At 35.9% G+C, this 16868-nt stretch overlaps 1 protein-coding gene across 1 annotated transcript in view; it reads right to left on the bottom strand.

Annotated features, from left to right (window-relative positions):
* The window catches only part of LANCL3 (LanC like family member 3), a 118853-nt gene that overhangs the window by 5081 nt on the left and 96904 nt on the right, over positions 1-16868 (bottom strand). Inside the window, exons 2-4 of the mRNA XM_037165000.2 lie at positions 11479-11602; positions 9019-9216; positions 5036-5243 (exon numbers count right to left, since the gene is read on the bottom strand). Of these exons, the coding sequence (XP_037020895.2) occupies positions 5036-5243; positions 9019-9216; positions 11479-11602 (530 nt within the window). The remainder of the gene's footprint in view (positions 1-5035; positions 5244-9018; positions 9217-11478; positions 11603-16868) is intronic.

Genomic DNA, 16868 nt, shown 5'->3' with positions numbered 1-16868 from the left:
GAACAGAATAGAGAGCCCAGAAATAAAACCAAGTCTCTATGATCAATTAATATTTGGCAAAAGGGGCAGAAACATAAAATGGAGTAAAAAAAAAGCCTCTTCAACAAACTGTCTGAGGAGATCTGGACAGATACATGCAAAACAATGAAATTCAACCACCAACTCACACCATACACAAAAATAAACTCAAGATGGATAGAAGACTTAAATATAAGTTGTGATACCATAAAAGTCCTGGAGGTGAACATAGGGAGGAAAATCTCAGATATTTCACGCAGCAATATTTTCACCAATGTGTCCTCTAGAGCAAGGGACATAGAGGAAAGAATAAACAAATGGGACTTCATCAAAATAAAGTTTCTGCATGGCTAAAAAAAAAAAAACATCAGCAAAATGAAAAGGGAATAGTGCAGCCACTGTGGAAAACAGTATGGCATTTCCTCAAAAAATTAAAAATGGAACTTCCTTTGACCTGGCAGTTCCACAGTTGGGATTATACTCTAAGAATCCTGAATCACCAATTCTAAAGAACCTATGCACCTCAATGTTCATACCAGCACAATTCACAACAGCCAAGTGCTGGAAGCAACCTAAGTTCCTATCAGCAAATGAGTGGATCAAAAAACAGTGGTACATTTACACAATTGAATACTATGCAGCAGAAAGAAACAAGGAGCTCCTACCCTTCACAACATCATGGGTGGAACTGGAGAGCATTATGCTAAGTGAAATAAGCCAGGTGGTGAAAGACAAATACTATATGATATTACCTATAAGTAGAACCTAATCAAGAAAATAAATAAGCAAGCAAAATATAACCAGAGACATTGAAATATAGAGCAAACTGACAGTAACCACAGGGGAGGGGGGGAAGAGATAATGGGGAAAGAAAGGAAAGGGTCGTCAAGAAACATGTATAAAGGACCCATGGACAAAGCTAAAGGGCATAAGGTTGGAGGGTGAGAGGTGGGGGTAGAAGAGGTGGCAGAAAGTGGTGGTTGGAAAATGGAAACAACTGTATTTGAGCAACAATAAAAAATGATAAAAACAAGAAGCCCTGGTGTAGTAGAAAGAGGAAGAACTTTGAAGTTGGAACCAACCACTCCGATAATTTCATGTTATATGACATTTTGAAAATTTCTTAATCTGAGTTTAAAATAGTGAGTTGCAGAACTGCATAAAATTATCTGTAATAATTAAAGATACCACATGTTAAGTTCTGAGCATATAGAAAGCATTCAATACATGGTAAATTTCATTTATTCACATAAGCATACTATAGCAGAGTATTTGTTAAACAGAAGCAACCATTCTACCATACTTTAAAAGAAACCCACAGTTAATTTTGCTTTGTCTTCTTCCAATGTTTTTCCCTAAGTTTAATTGATCTGTTATATTTTTAAAATTAGTCTGTATAGTATCTGGTATCCTACATTGTTTTACTTAAAATAATATGATGAACATTTTTGTGCTATTCAAAATAATTTCTAAATAATATATGATCACAACAATTTAGAAGCATAATAGCAATGTAGGGAAGTCACAGTTTCATTGTATTCTGACCTGTATAGGATGTTAATATTAAAATGAAAATGATTGTTTCTAATAATTTACCCAGTGGTGCAGAATTCAAACTAGTAAATTCATTTTTCTAAAACATTTTTTCAAAATATAATTCAGGATGGTAATTATAGAACTAAAAAGAACTAAAGACACTGAGATCATTATATATCAAAAACTGGTGGTTATGACCAACTAAACTCACACAAAAATTCATTGATTTGAGTTTTTGGTTACTATTATTTTTATTAGGATGATGAAAGTTATTCTAATTAAATATTCTTTTAAACTATTTAAAAATAAAATAAAGGAAAGGAACAGTAGAAAGTCAAATTATAGGCAGAAAATAAATTAGAAAGCAAAAGAGAAAAACAAAGAATTAATAAACAAAACCGAAGCCAGTTCCTTGAAAGCATGAACAACATAGACAAAATGCTGGTGTGTCTGACCAAAAAGGAGAAATATTAGGAGGCATATAAGGACAAACATGTAAGATTTAAAATATCATAGAACTATAGAGTTACAGCTTTACCTCAAACATTTGAAAATCCAATCAGATAAGACACTTTTGTAGAAATACATTTAGTTCAAAAATTATTTCAAGAACAAATAGAAAATCTGAAAAAGTAAGAAATCATAAAAGAAATTTAAAAGGTTGTCAAATATTTTTCTGGGACCATCAATTCCAACTCTATGTTAAAAGTAACAGGGGATGACCAATTAATGTTTATTCTGGAGAGGTATATATTGTTTAACATCATTGCCTTAGTAATTGCCAAAATGAAGGAAGTCCCCCCACTTTGTGCCACCAAATAATTCATTTAATTTTGAATTATAATGAAGTAGAAATTTTAGTATTCTATGCACTTAAATGCAATGCCCATATACTACTCAGATATTACCTGAAAATTTTCATTCTGTAACTGTGAGGAATTTAAGTTTTCTAAAGGGCCCAGGACTCCAGAACCTTATAACTAAGACTGTAAGCTAGAACTGGCTGACAGAAAAATAAGTTGTTCTGGCCCTTTTTAATATGCTTCCTAGAGCATGACAACCTATGTTGAAGTTCATCCCAAAGGTGATATAGCATCAATCTAGATAAATTCAAAAAAGACTTACTTTTTCTAGAAATAAAGGGTCAGGTTGCAACCTGAACAGTTTAGAGAGCCATGAATCAAAATACATTAACAGAATTCCTACACAGTGGAGTTTCAAAAGAGGATTTACATATAGTAGTATTTTTTTCATTGCACACACAAATATCACAAGTGACATTTTATGTTTAACATTGAATATTATATAAGTTGGCTTAGGAAAGCCTTTCTGAGGCAATGACTTCTGAGTGAAGGTCTCAATGAACTGAGGCACTGGGAGATATACACGTACATAAAAGTGAGCATTACAGGTGGAAAGAACCAAAACTTCAAAAGCCTTGAGAGAGATTGTAGCTGGCATCCTAACAAAATCACAAGGAAGCTACTATGGTAGAAAGAACCAAGAAAAAGAGTACGGGGTGGTATCAAAATGGTAAAGGGAGGCAAAATCCTGTAGGCCGCAGGGTGGGGTGTATGCTACCCAGGATGGCTATGAATGTGGCTCAACACAAAATTGCTAATTTACTTAAAACCTTTTTTTTTGGTTAATCATTTTTCATTAGGGTTTATGTATTTAATGTGTCGCCCAAGACAACTCTTCTTCCAGTGTGGCCCAGAGATGCCAAAAGGTTGGACACCCCTGCTTAGGGCCTTTTATTCAAAGGACAGACTTTGGCTTTTACTATGACATATAGGAAACCGCTGAATTATCCTTAGTAGAGGCATGTCATAATCTGACATGATAAACACCATGGGAAGCAAATTTTAAAAATCATGTGAAACAGAAAAGCATTCCTAATGAAATCAGTATAAAAGTGAGGATGTTCACTATCCCTCTTATTACTGAACATTGTTTTGAAGATTCTGACCCATGAAACAGGAAATTTTTTTAAAAGAGTATACAAAAGAGAAAGTAACAAAATTATAATTATTTGCAGAAAATATGAGTGTATATTTAGAAAACCTAGTGGAATCTAATGTAAGTTTCATAGAAACAGTAATAGAGTTCAGTAAGCTGGATAGATATATTAGAACACATCAAAATTAAGATGTTTATAAGATGCAAAGCAGATTTATATGAAAGAACTGCATCTTAGAGTGCTAAACTGCAGTGATATGTATGCTTTGAAAAACTTTCATAAGTACCAATAATAAATTAAAATACAGAGGAGGAAAAGATTCCACTCACAAACCTGGACATAAAATACTAGGGATAAAATTAACAAGAAATATACATGACCTTCTTCATAAGTTCAAAACTTTACCAAATGGTATTTTAAAAATGGAAATAAAGGGACAACATAGCATGTTCCTGGATGGAAAAATTCAGTTTTCTAAAGATGTTAATTCTCACTAATGTAAGCTATAAATTCATTAAAACTCCAGTGAAATTGGATAGAGTTTTTTTTTTAGTTGAAAAGCTGATTCTAAAATACAGTTGGAAGGATGAGAGTACAGCTAAGAAAAATTAGAAATACATAAATAATGAAAGCTAGAAAGTCCAGAAACAAACCCATACATTTATATAAATTCAGTTTATGATAAAACTGGGATTTCAAATTATTAGGGTAAGCAGTAAACGGATGTTAGTGTAGTGTTGTCTTTTATTTAAAAAACACAAAGACTGATATCCATCTGACAGCATTAAACAAAAATAGTAAGTTCTAGAATAATCAAAGATTTAAAATGTAAAATCATAATGGTACTCAAAGTCAATGTAAATATCTCCCCCTTTTTTGCAATCTTAAAGTAGGAAAGGTCTTTTTAGCAAAACACAAAATCCAGAAAGCTTGAAAATTCAATAACTTTGACAAGAAAAATACTTAAATTTTTTGTCTAGTGAAAGACCATGAACTTAGTTGAAAGAAAAATGACAAAGTAGGAAAATATTTAGAGTGTATATTGACAGAATTACAATTGTCGATATAAGCATCATAATAGAAAAAATGGGCAAAAATGGGCTAGGAATACCTGTGTGTCTAATGACTTCAATTCTAAAATTTCTCTTATAAGAAATGCTTGCACAGGGGCATATAGGTGTATGTACTGGATATTTAGGACAATTTAGTTTGTGTTAGTAAATATTGAACATGTACAACTGTCAATTGCTTATAGATTGATTAAATTAATATAATGGTGCATCTAGAGTAAATAACTATATAGTCATTAAAATTATGAGATAGATCTATATAAAGCAAAATGGTGTCTCTTTAAATTGTTTCTTTAAAATACAAGTTGCAATCAATATACATAGTACTGTTATACATTTAGAGTGCATAGTTAATGTATTTATTTTTACACTTTTTAAACTATGTAATTCTTACCTATTCAAAACATTAGTTAAACATTTGTGAAAAAATTATATGTGAAGAATGGCTGACCTTTGGGCTCGGTAGATGTATTTAGAGTTTCCTGTGAGCCGATATAGCAGCAGGAAGACATAAGCACTGCCAGCTACACCATGGCAAATTCCCGGCCCCTTCTTTAGTAGGCCCTTCTGCCATGTGAGCTCTCCACACCGGATACACGTGTCCAGGTACTGTGGTTTCTTGGAAACGAGATAAGCTTTGGCAAACAAATAGGCAATTCCTGTGAGAACATCAAAGATATTAGCGGTGACTTTTAGGGCTTAATACTATAGAGCAGAACTTCTCAAACTGTAAAAGGCTCACAAATCACCAGTGTATTGGTAAAATATCCATTTTAGTCTGGTAGTTCTGAGGTAGGGCCTGAAATACTACATTTCTAACAAGAGTCCTGCTGGAGACCACATTTTGGCTATAGCAAAGCTATAGAATCTCCTGCAAGGGAGTCTTATTTTTTTCCTGTGAGATTTAAGTTGTTTGAGTTGTATTATGGTGTTGGTCCCTGGAGAAAGAGCAACAAGTACAGAGCTTGATAAAATCCATAATTAAAAAATTAATATTTAACTATGCATACTCTGGTAAGCATTATGCATATCTGGCTATTTGGAATGGCTAAATGCTTATAGTTTGCCTATTCTGTCTCCCACTCCAAGGTTCAGAATTTATCATGTTAAAGTACTTATAACTATACACCTTTTCTTAAGAGCAAATCTGGGAGTCCTGCCAAAAAGTATAATGGTCCCAAATGACTTGGCCAAGACTTCTGCTTCAGCTGTGAAATGAGTTCATCCCAATTTGATTGTTCCAAGGAAAGACATTTTCCTTCAAAGCTTCTCAACAAAGGCCATCTCAATTACATAGGTAGGAATATGAATAACAGAAGCAACAACTATTAATAGATTAATAGAAACATTTCCCCCAAGTTTTAGGTGTTCATTCTCAGATCACCTAGTTCTCAAGATTACTCTCTCTTGTACATGGGCTACCTTACTCCTGTATAAGGTAGAAAAGACTGGAATTTAGTATCTTTAACTCATTGAGGTTTTCTCTGCCTTTCATTGTCTTTGACTAAGCTCTTTTACAACTCTGTAGAAATAGGATTACTGTTTAGAAAATTGATAGTAATTTAAAGAGTTTCTGTCCCTAGAAACTCACTTTCTGTTTGATAGAGGTTGGATTGATATCCCTCAACCTTTGTGGAAGGAAGCATCAGGTTTTGCATCTACTGAGCAAATTTATGTCAGCATTCTTAATGGCCTATAAATATGTCTGCTCTTTGGATTTTCTTTTGAACCAGTTGTAACACTTTTCTGGATCCCTTGTTAATTAATGAGCAAATAAATAATTCATATGTTTATTTTATATTTGTCTAAGACTCATGACTTTATTCTCTTAATATTTATCCTTTAACACTTCCTATGATTAACACATAACAAGATCTCTTCAGCCAATGGTTTCTAGTCAACCCCTGATAATGGTCATCTATAGCAGTGGTCCCCAAACTTTTTGCACTACAGACCAGTTCCATGGAAGACTGGGGGAGGGAGGAATAGGAGGAAGAACTCAGGTGAGCTTTTGTGAAATTATTTTAAAAAACCCAGACACACCTGTGTTTCACACAGAGGAAAGGAAATGCACAGTGTTACCATAGCGATGATGTAACATAATGCAATATAAACTTTATTTTAGCTATAGCATTTGTTTTCATGACTTTTAGGTGACTTTTATTCTGTATTTCAGAATCATTAAGGCTATGATGAAGTCATATGAATTTGCCCGCTATACTTCCTTGCATTTAGTGATAAAAACTATACAACTCACTGGGTATTTATATATGAGTATGTCTGCAAATCTTTTGGGATATATCCCTCAGAGATGACAAAGGTGCACAGAATAAAAGGGGTCTGTTGTGGTAAAAATATTGAGTGTCACTACTCCATTTCAATGGGCTCTTTTCAAAAATGAAGAAATAAAGACAAAATAAACAAAGTGGTTTTTTCAAGGTCACATAAGTGGTTACTTTCAGAGCTACAAATAGAACCCAATGTTGTTATTTTAACTTAGATTTAAGAACTATTTCTACACTTTATAAATGAAAACTACTAAGGTGATCGCCTGTAGAAGTGGGTTGAAAGAAAGTCAATAGGAAACAATTATAGGAGGAAATAAAGTATCATTGATGAAGTTCCACACTGCAGATTGTCTGTGGCAGGTTTTTAATCACAGAATCAATCTGCTGTTCCAAACCATCTGCACTGTTCATAAATCTACTCTTGAAAAATATTTTCCTCAAAAAGTGAAAATCATTTTTCTAGATCATCTTTTGTTTATAATTTTTGAGAGTTTGCTGTCATCTTCAAAGAAATCATGATGGTCTTTGACCTGTACTTATCAGACTTATAATCATACTTGATGCTGTTTCTAGCAGGTCTCTTAAAAGGAAGGTCAATACCCTTGAGGTGGGAGTGCAGATTGGCAGAAATAATGAGCTCCATTTGGTTGTTTATGCATTTGTAAATTGGTTTATTTTTGGTAGTCCAGTGAATACACGGGTTGAATGATTTTTCTTTGCAACCTGTATTTAATCTTACCAAGATACTGAACATGAATGATACATGAGGATAAAGTTCCCAAGGTGATGAATCCTTTGCTGTATTGTTATGGTACGTGATTTATGAAGACAGATGGAGTATGGGGTACAAAAAAGGATGGAATAAGTGCCCTTTAAGACACCCACATCAATTAACTGACCCACTCATTTTAGTAAATTATCTTCCATTTCTTTATAGGGCTGTTACTGGTACAACTAAGTCCTTTTAAAATATTCTGTATTTTAACTTGGGAAATCTGTAAAATTCAAGGATCCTTATGTGCTTGAAGGATATCCAGAGATCATCACTGAAAATGATGAAAGAGAATGGAAAATGGAATTGTTGAGCATATAATGAAGAGCTATCATTTCCAGAATGGTAAATAACTTGTTTTTCTTCAAAAAGTTCAAAGCAGTAAGAAATGAGCTCAAATTGTAACTGGTGGAATTAGCCTAGACATAATGCACAATGTTCTGGCACTGGTACAAGCACACATAGGAGCCTTTGAAGTCCCTTCCTTAGGTAAGTGTGTCAGGCAGAGAAAAAATGGCCAGTGGAATAAAGCTTGTATTGTTAATCAACTCAAATGGCACCAAAGAAAAAATTAAATTATAGTTTGATTAAAGAACGTTAATTAGGTAAAGAGGGGGAGGAAAATAATAAAAACCTGTAAACTAAAGAAAAATATATTTTATAGCTATGCTTATACCATTGAGGCATAGCCTTGAAACTTTAAATCCATTCCTAATACAAAAATTTTGTGTTATTTTTGTATTTTAAATCTTTCACCTGGCTTTAGAACAAAATTAATTGATTTATTTGAATTTAACTTTCTCCTTCTTCGAAGACCTAATTAGCAGTATAATGGAGGTTTTAAAAAAGGAGAAGACGGGATCTGATAAGTTTCTAGGCTCAGCTCCAGAAAGTTCAGTGCAGCTGGCTCCTCTTCTCTAGACTTTTTTAATTAGGTGATGATGGAAATCCTCATTTAAAAAAGAATTCTAGAACAGTGCATCTCAAACTTTAATGTGCATACCAATCACCCAGGGATCCTATTAAAACACAGATTTTAGCCTTGGTTGTTGTGGCTCAGCAGATTGAGTGCAGGCCTGTGAACCAAAGAGTTGCTGGTTCAATTCCCAGTCAGGGCACATGCCTGGGTTGCAAGCCAGGTCCCCAGCAGGGGTCGCATGAGAGACAACCGCATATTGATGTTTCTCTCCCTCTCTTTCTCCCTTCCTTCCCCTCCCTCTAAAAATAAATAAATAAAATCTTTTAAAAATTGTCATATTGGCCTTTTTATCTCATGTAGTAATGATATGAGAAATACCCTCACTTCTCAGAAAAGGCACCTTTCTTTGACTAAGCCTGATGAAAGGCAATGTTTTCAGATAATAATGAGTATACCTGGGGCACCGTGGCACCAGTGCACCAGCTCATTTTCTCTCTCAATGGCCTCGCCAAGCTCAGGTGGCCAGTTGCAGTTTTGTTCCTGTTCCATGAGGAAGTCCACACTCTGCCATACCAGCTCCTGATCTGAGGGCTTGATGTGCTCATAGTAAGAAAGAAGCATCTGGAGAATGGATGACAGACCATGAGCTGCTCCTATATTGACAAACAAAGCAGAATTAACTCACACAATTGGGAAGACAGCCAGTTTAATTTAGTGAAAAGACAATCATAGCATAAATAAAAAGAATGGCAATATTACTTGGAAGTACACAGTGATATAATAGTTGAGCTGCCAGAGAACTAGGCTTCTGGGGAACATAGGTTAGAACAGGGGTGGGTAAATTATAACCAAACTAAGGCCAAATTTGGCTCACTGCCTGTCTTTGTAAATCAAGTTTTATTGAAACACGACCTTGCTCATTCATTAGTCTATTGTCTATGGCTGCTTTTGTGCTACAATAGCAGAGTTGTTTATGTGATAGAAACCACAGGGACCAAGAAACCTAAAATATGTATTACTTATTCCTTTATTTTAAAAAGTTTAGTAATCAACCCCTATTTTAGGGGAAATATTTTTTGAAAACTTTATAATTAACATATTGATAGCTTTTATGGACATACACTTAAAGTGCTTGAAAATAACTTACTCTTGGTATTCTAAACATTCATTCATTCACACATTCATTCAAAACATAAGAATTAAATACCTACTATGTGCCAGATACTGTTAGAGGCTGAAGATAGATCAGTGAACAAAACAGAAAAATCCCTTCTTTACCCATGGAAGCAGGGAGTTGGTGAATGAATACCCCAGCTTTCTTATCCTTTCAGTGGGACAATTCTGATACATGTTCTATACAATCTCTAAGAATCTCCAGTGGAACTGAGCCTCAACTATCCACAATTGCTCATTACTACATCCTCTATTAACTTCTTTCTCTACCCTTACTCAATTACTCATTCTTCTATCAATGCTGTCTCAGATCATCTCCTAAATAAACCATTTATACTTTCTCTTAAGGTCTGATTCTAAGCCCTGGCTGGTGTGGTTCAGTGGATTCAGTGACAGCCTGCAAAACAAACAAGCAAGCAAAATATAATCAGAGACACTGAAATAAAGAACAAACTGACAGCAACCAGAGGAGGTGGGAGTGGATAATGGGAGTAATAGGGGGAAGGGTTGTCAAGGAACATGTATGAAAGACCCACTGACAAAGCCAAAGGGGGGTAGGATGGAGGGTGGGAGGTAGGAATGGCTAGGATGGAGGGGAGGGTTGGGGGAAAATGGAGAGAACTGTACTTGAACAACAATAAAAATGTGGAAAACATAAAATTAAAATATTAGCCAAAAAAGGTATGATTTCAAGAAAAGTTAGACAGGAACTTAAAATTTCTTTGAGAAAACTCTCAGGGAATTGCTTGTCTATAAGCTCATTATTCATGAAGCATTCATTCATTCATTTGTGTACTCTCAATATATTTAGGCTCTTGCTAAAGATCCGGAGAGCACTAAGATAAATGAGATAAAGGCTTTATCTGGAAGGTGCACAGAGCCCATTAAAGTACTTGGACAGGTAAGCCACTAATACAGCCCAATGTGATAAGGGATAAGGGCTCTGATAGACGTGTGGCAGGGTAACAGGATACAACCCAATTTTGCTTCAGGGAAAAACCTGAACCATGTGAACATTTCTCCACAGAGTATTCAATAAACTCATTTTTCCAAAGCACAAAATTTCTCAATAGATCTAATGATGTTTAAGCAGAGTCTTGAAGTCTGGGTATAAGTATTACAGATAGATGAAGGAAAGGGTTGGGGGAAGCCAGACATTTGAGGCAAAAAGAACAGGCTCAACAGTTACAAAGATATGAGAACATTTTGCTTGGAGAAGACTGTGCTGGACAGGACCATCCAGGGGAGGAGATAAAGTTTAGTTCAGAGAAGGAATCAGGTGATCTATAAAGGGCCTTGTAAATCATGCTCAGAGGTAAGGGGAGTAATTAATTTTCACTTTATGTGCCTCATAGCTCAAAAGTTGCCATTGTTTTATTCAGCAATCTATTATTGATCCACTAATATTAAAACTTGAGAATGCTAGTAGTCAAATCCTGTTTCCCTTTGCAGGCACACTACTAATAGTGAGCATGCAAACTGTTCACAAACTCAGCAAAATTGGGCCAATGAACTCAAAATTTAGAGTGAGCAAAGTAATTGTTAAAATAGCTACATTTCTATCAGATAGACTGTGAAAATAAATATTTTGTAATTTGTATTATCTATCAATATTTAATGGCATTTTAATGTACTTCTAGTTAAATGAATAGTGATGACCTACTTCAAAAACAAATCTTCCAGTCTGTAGTTAATGCCAATATTAGAAATTCTCTTCATCCCTCACCAGCACATTCACTCACCCAAATATTCAGTTCCATAGTAAGAATACATCAGGGGAAATGGTTTCCTCTTTTTCATGGCATACTGCTTCCCAGAGTCGAGAATTGCTTGACAAATTGATTTGATCTGTGCTGGAGTCAGCACCTGAGTAAGAAAATCAAGAAGCAGAAGTCAAATCAGGATCTGTTTTCCTCACACACTGGGTTTTCTTGCCTAAAAAGTCCGTCAGCATATCCCCTAAATCCTTTTCCTAGGTGTAAATAAGTTTCACCAACCATAAGTTTTTTTTAAACCACTGATTCTCTCCCTGTCATTTTTCTACCTTCTTCAGAAAATTTGCTGTTTTGATGGGAAATGCATGCCTTTACTACTACAGGCTTTTATAAAATGCACAGTCCACATTACAGTTGTCATATCATTAATCCTTGTCACAGGAACAAGAAATTGTTCAGAAAGGAACAAACACTGGTCCTAATTGATTGTGCTTAACAGATCTGTCACTCCTGGTGTACAGCGCAGGTCTGGCCCAGACAATGGGTCTTCAATTTGTGTCTTTCGACAGTGCTCATAAAACCACAACTCTATGACAAGCTGCTGCATGATAGGCTCACTTGTAATCTTGGGCATTCCTGAATGAAACTAAAGTCCAATAAATACCAAGGCAAAATCACTTTATTTTTTTTTACACTTGAAAATATATAATTTTATTATCCAATGTCACCCCGATAAATTTTTTAATTAATTTTATTTAGTTATTTTTCAAGTACAGTTTTTTGTCTATTTTTCCCATCCCAGCCTTCCCCACCCCTTGCTCCCCACCTCCCTCCCATTTCCACCCCCCTTAGTTCTCATCCCTGTGTCCTTCCTATTTGTTCCTCCAAATCCCTCCCCCTTTTTCCCCTTAACTTCCCTTCCTTCTCCCCTCTGGTCACTATCCCCTTGTTCTCTATTTCAGTGTCTTTGTTTTTTTTTTCTGCTTGCTTGTTTGTTTTGTTGTTTAGCTTCCTGTTAAAGGTGAGATTATATGGTATTTGTCTTTCAGCACCTGGCCTATTTCACTCAGCATAATGCTTTCCAGTTCCATCCATGTTGCTGCAAAAGGTAGTAGCTCCTTCTTTCTCTCTGCAGCATAGAATTCCATTGTGTGTATGTACCACAATTTTTTGATCCATTCATTTACTGATGGGCACCTAGGTTGCTTCCAACTCTTGGCTATTGTAAATTGTGCTGCTATGAACATTGTGGTGCATAGATTCTTTGATATTGATGTTTTAGGATTCTTAGGATATAATCCCAGCAGTGGAATTGCTGGGTCAAAAGACAGGTCGATTTTTATTTTTCTGAGAAAATTCCATACTGTTTTCCATAATGGTTGTACCAGTCTGCAATCCCACCAACAGTGAACTAAGGACCCCTTTTCCCCACAACCTCTCCAACATTTGTTGTTTGTTGCTTTGTTTATGATAGCCATCCTGACTGGTGTAAAGTGGTATCTCATTGTGGTTTTAACTTGCATCTCTCTGATAGCTAACGATATTGAGCATCTCTTCATGTGTCTCTGAATGTTCTGTATGTCCTCCTTGGAGAAGTGTCTGTTCAAGTCCTTTTCCCATTTTCTAATTGGGTTGGGTGTCTTCTTAGAGTGGAGTCGTGTAAGTTCTTTGTATATTTTGGAGATTAAACCTTTGTCTGAGGTATCATTGGCAAATATGTTTTCCCATACAGTTGGTTGTCTTGATAATTTAATACTGTTTTCTTTAGCCACACAGAAGCTTTTTATTTTGATGAGATCCCATTTGTTTATTTTTTCCTTTACATTCCTTGCTCTAGGGGACAAGGCAAAATCACTTTAAATATCACAATGATTCTGCATAGAGAATAGCTAAAATGCAATGATCTGCATTTGTCAATATTTTATTCAATCTATCCACAGTCATTTTTAGGACTACAGAGACTAAAATGTTCTGAAGCCTATGAAGTATTACTGAATTTATTAGGATTATGCTCAGGTTTGTGATGTTTTCTGCCTCCTCCTCCTCCTCTGGGTAGATCAGATGATCACTTTAGCACACCCTTGTATCACCACCAATCCTTGGTGTAGCACTTACAACCTGGTGTATTATGATTTTCTCTATGAAACAATCAGTTATTTGAAGACACAGACAATGGCATCTCATCATTTTGGCATCCTTGGTTTCTAACACAGAAACTAAGAGAGCCTTTGGTAATTGATGAGTAAGTGCCATGTTTACTGGCATGAAAATCAGAGCCCTCTCTCCCCTCTTTCCTTTATTCCTTCTCTAAACTCACCCCTCCATCCTTCTTTCTTCTCCTTCCACAATTATTTCTTAAACCCCTACTATATGCCAGGAAAGTCTTTTATAGATGCTGGAGATACAACAGTGGACAAGATAGACAAGAGCTCTGCTCTCATAAAGTCAATCTTCCCAAAAGGCAGACCTGTACAAGAAAAGAACCAATCAGAGAAACACACACACAAACACACACACACACACACACACACACACACACACACACACACACACACATCACCTAAATTCCAGCCTTGGCCTGATTGAATCTGGGATCAAGTTAACAATTCATTGGTTTTGGCCCTCTCTCCTAAGGCATCCAATTTTCTTACCTGTTATCTGCCACTAAACTCACTAATTCCTTTTGAAATGAAGTACTAATGGCTTCTTTTGTAAATTTATTTTTATTTTTTAAAATATATTTAATTATTGTTCATGTACAGTTTTCTGTTTTTTACTCCCATCCCAGCCCACCCCCAGTGCTCCCCACCTCCCTCCCATTTCCACCCTCCTTAGTTGTTGTCCATGTGTCCTTTATACTAGTTCCTGTAAATCCTTCCCCCTTTTTCCCTGAAATTCCCTCCCCTCTCCCCTCTGATCACTGTTCCCTTGTTCTCTATTTCAGTGTCTTTGTTTTTATTCTGCTTGCTTGTTTGTTTTGTTGTTTAGCTTCCTGTTAAAGGTGAGATCATATGGTATTTGTCTTTCAACACCTGGCCTATTTCACTCAGCATAATGCTTTCCAGTTCCATCCATGCTGTTGCAAAGGGTAGTACATCCTTCTTTCTCTCTGCTGCATAGAATTCCATTGTGTATATGTACCACAATTTTTTGATCCATTCATTTACTGATGGGCACCTAGGTTGCTTCCAACTCTTGGCTATTGTAAATTGTGCTGCTATGAACATTGTGGAGCATAGGTTCTTTTGGATTGGTGTTTCTGGGTTCTTAGGATATAATCCCAGCAGTGGAATTGCTGGATCAAAAGGCAGGTCCATTTTTAGTTTTTTTTAGAAAATTCCATAGTGTTTTCCACAGTGGTTGTACCAGTCTGCAACAGTGAACTAGGGTCCCCTTTTCTCCACAACCTCTCTAACACTTGTTGTTTGTTGCTTTGTTTATGATTGCAGATGACATGATAGTGTACATGGAAAATCCTATAGACTCTACCCCAAAACTGCTCAACCTAATAAATGAATTTGGCAAAACAGCAGGTTACAAAGTCAATATCCAGAAATCGAAGGCATTTTTGTATACCAACAATGAAACAGCAGAAGCAGAAATCAAGAAAAAAAATCCCATTCAATATAACAAAAAGAAAAATAAAATATGTAGGAATAAACCCAGCCAAGGACATAAAAGACCTGTATACAGAAAACTATACAACACTATTGGCTTCTTAACTCATAACTTGATCCTCTGATTTACCCATTAGAAGGGTAAAATATAATCCAGATTTTAGCTTCCTAAAATCTAGCACTTAATTTGGAAAAAAAATCATTACATAAGGAGAAAGCTGTTCATTAATTAATTCTGCAAATTAACATTTACTGAGCTACTATTCCAGTAAGGCCCTGTACCACACACTGTGGAGGAATTTCTAGACAGCCTGGGACATATTTTTTCCCTATAGGAAACTTATTATCCAGCACAGGAGACGAGAAATAGACAAAAGACTACAATAGAGCAATTAAAGTTCATGAGCCTAGGGGTGAAAAGAAACCAATGCAGAGCATGGTGCACGGACAATAACACACTGCTCAGCTTCACAAAGACTTTACTGTCTTCTTAGTTTCTAACTGGTTTCTCAGAAACAATTATGGCATGGCTTTTAACTTAAATTTTCCTTTTATTACCTATGTATTTTGTCTCTTAGGTTTACTCTTCCTTTCTGCCTAAAACACCTTACCTTCCCATGCATTCCCAGAAACATTTCTGGGCTCAACCTCAGGTCGCTCCTTAGCTGAACAACAAATTTCTCCTAAATGATTTCCTGCTCTGCATCTATTCAAATTGCTGTCAACATTTTCATTTGGTATTAAAAACACCTTACTCTTTAGGCCTTTATCGGCACCAACTGATCTTACATTTAATCTTACGGTACTTAATGTCTGGCATCACTGGTTTCATGGCAAAAACTCTACATTCTGGCTCACTCTCAAAAACCTGCTGAAAGCCTTGAATGGCATGAAATTAATAGGAATCTAATCGGGTCCCATCCCATATTTTCCTTGGAATATATCTGGCTCTTTAAATGAACTTAGGTCTTATATGCCAATATTGGTCTTGAATCCATGTGACAGAGGCAGTTTTTGTGATAGGAAAAGGTCAGTGAATTTTGAGAGTATGTACCCATTTGAATTACTAAAATTCTCCTTGTTTGACTATTGTACCAATAATTGAAAACTGGCTTACTGTTTCCTCAATTGAACATTTAATCACATATCTCTCCCTCTTTCTGTGTGTGTATGAGTTCACCTGTTTGTTTTTAACCCAGAGGAAAAATCAACTTATGTTAATATGTGGTGCACTGTCCCATTCTTTCCATCCCTAATCCACAGTTCAGAAGAGAGAATGAGTTTATATTTCAAAACCTCTTCAGTCATGCATCATGTGTGGGTGGTTTCCTCTTATCTCTCAGAAACACTGTGAAAAACAAAGAGAAACCGTGCTTCCACGATAAAGACCAGTTTTGCCTGCAGTTCTTTATCTCTGGGAACAGACAAGACCTACCCTTGAGTTTACTGATTAGTAAATAAGTGAAAATAGTGCTCATTAAAAGTGTGTAGAAGGGAATATTGAGGAAGAGGGTGCTCTTATGCCCCACAAACAAACAGTAGAGAAAGAAGAAAGATGAGATGCGAGTGAAGGGTTCTGTTCTTGGTCTCTCATTTGTCAACTTTCTCAGACACCCCTCCATTTCCCAGTCCCAGCACATAGGAACATGCTTATGAACATACATACTACCTCCAAGAAGATGGCCTCTTGTGCTTTTGAAACACTCTGAGGCTCTGGGAATGAGGAAATGGCATTGCCAGTGGGAAAAAGTGACTGGGGATTACAGAGAACTCCCTGCCCATTAGGCCTTTATCAACCCA

The sequence above is a fragment of the Artibeus jamaicensis genome, unplaced genomic scaffold (genome assembly GCF_021234435.1).
Source record: "Artibeus jamaicensis isolate MK-2021 breed Jamaican fruit bat unplaced genomic scaffold, CSHL_Jam_final contig_60, whole genome shotgun sequence".
Classification (NCBI taxonomy): Eukaryota; Metazoa; Chordata; class Mammalia; order Chiroptera; family Phyllostomidae; genus Artibeus; species Artibeus jamaicensis.
Note: the sequence above shows the minus strand (reverse complement) of the source record. Positions and strands in the feature narration are given on the sequence as shown.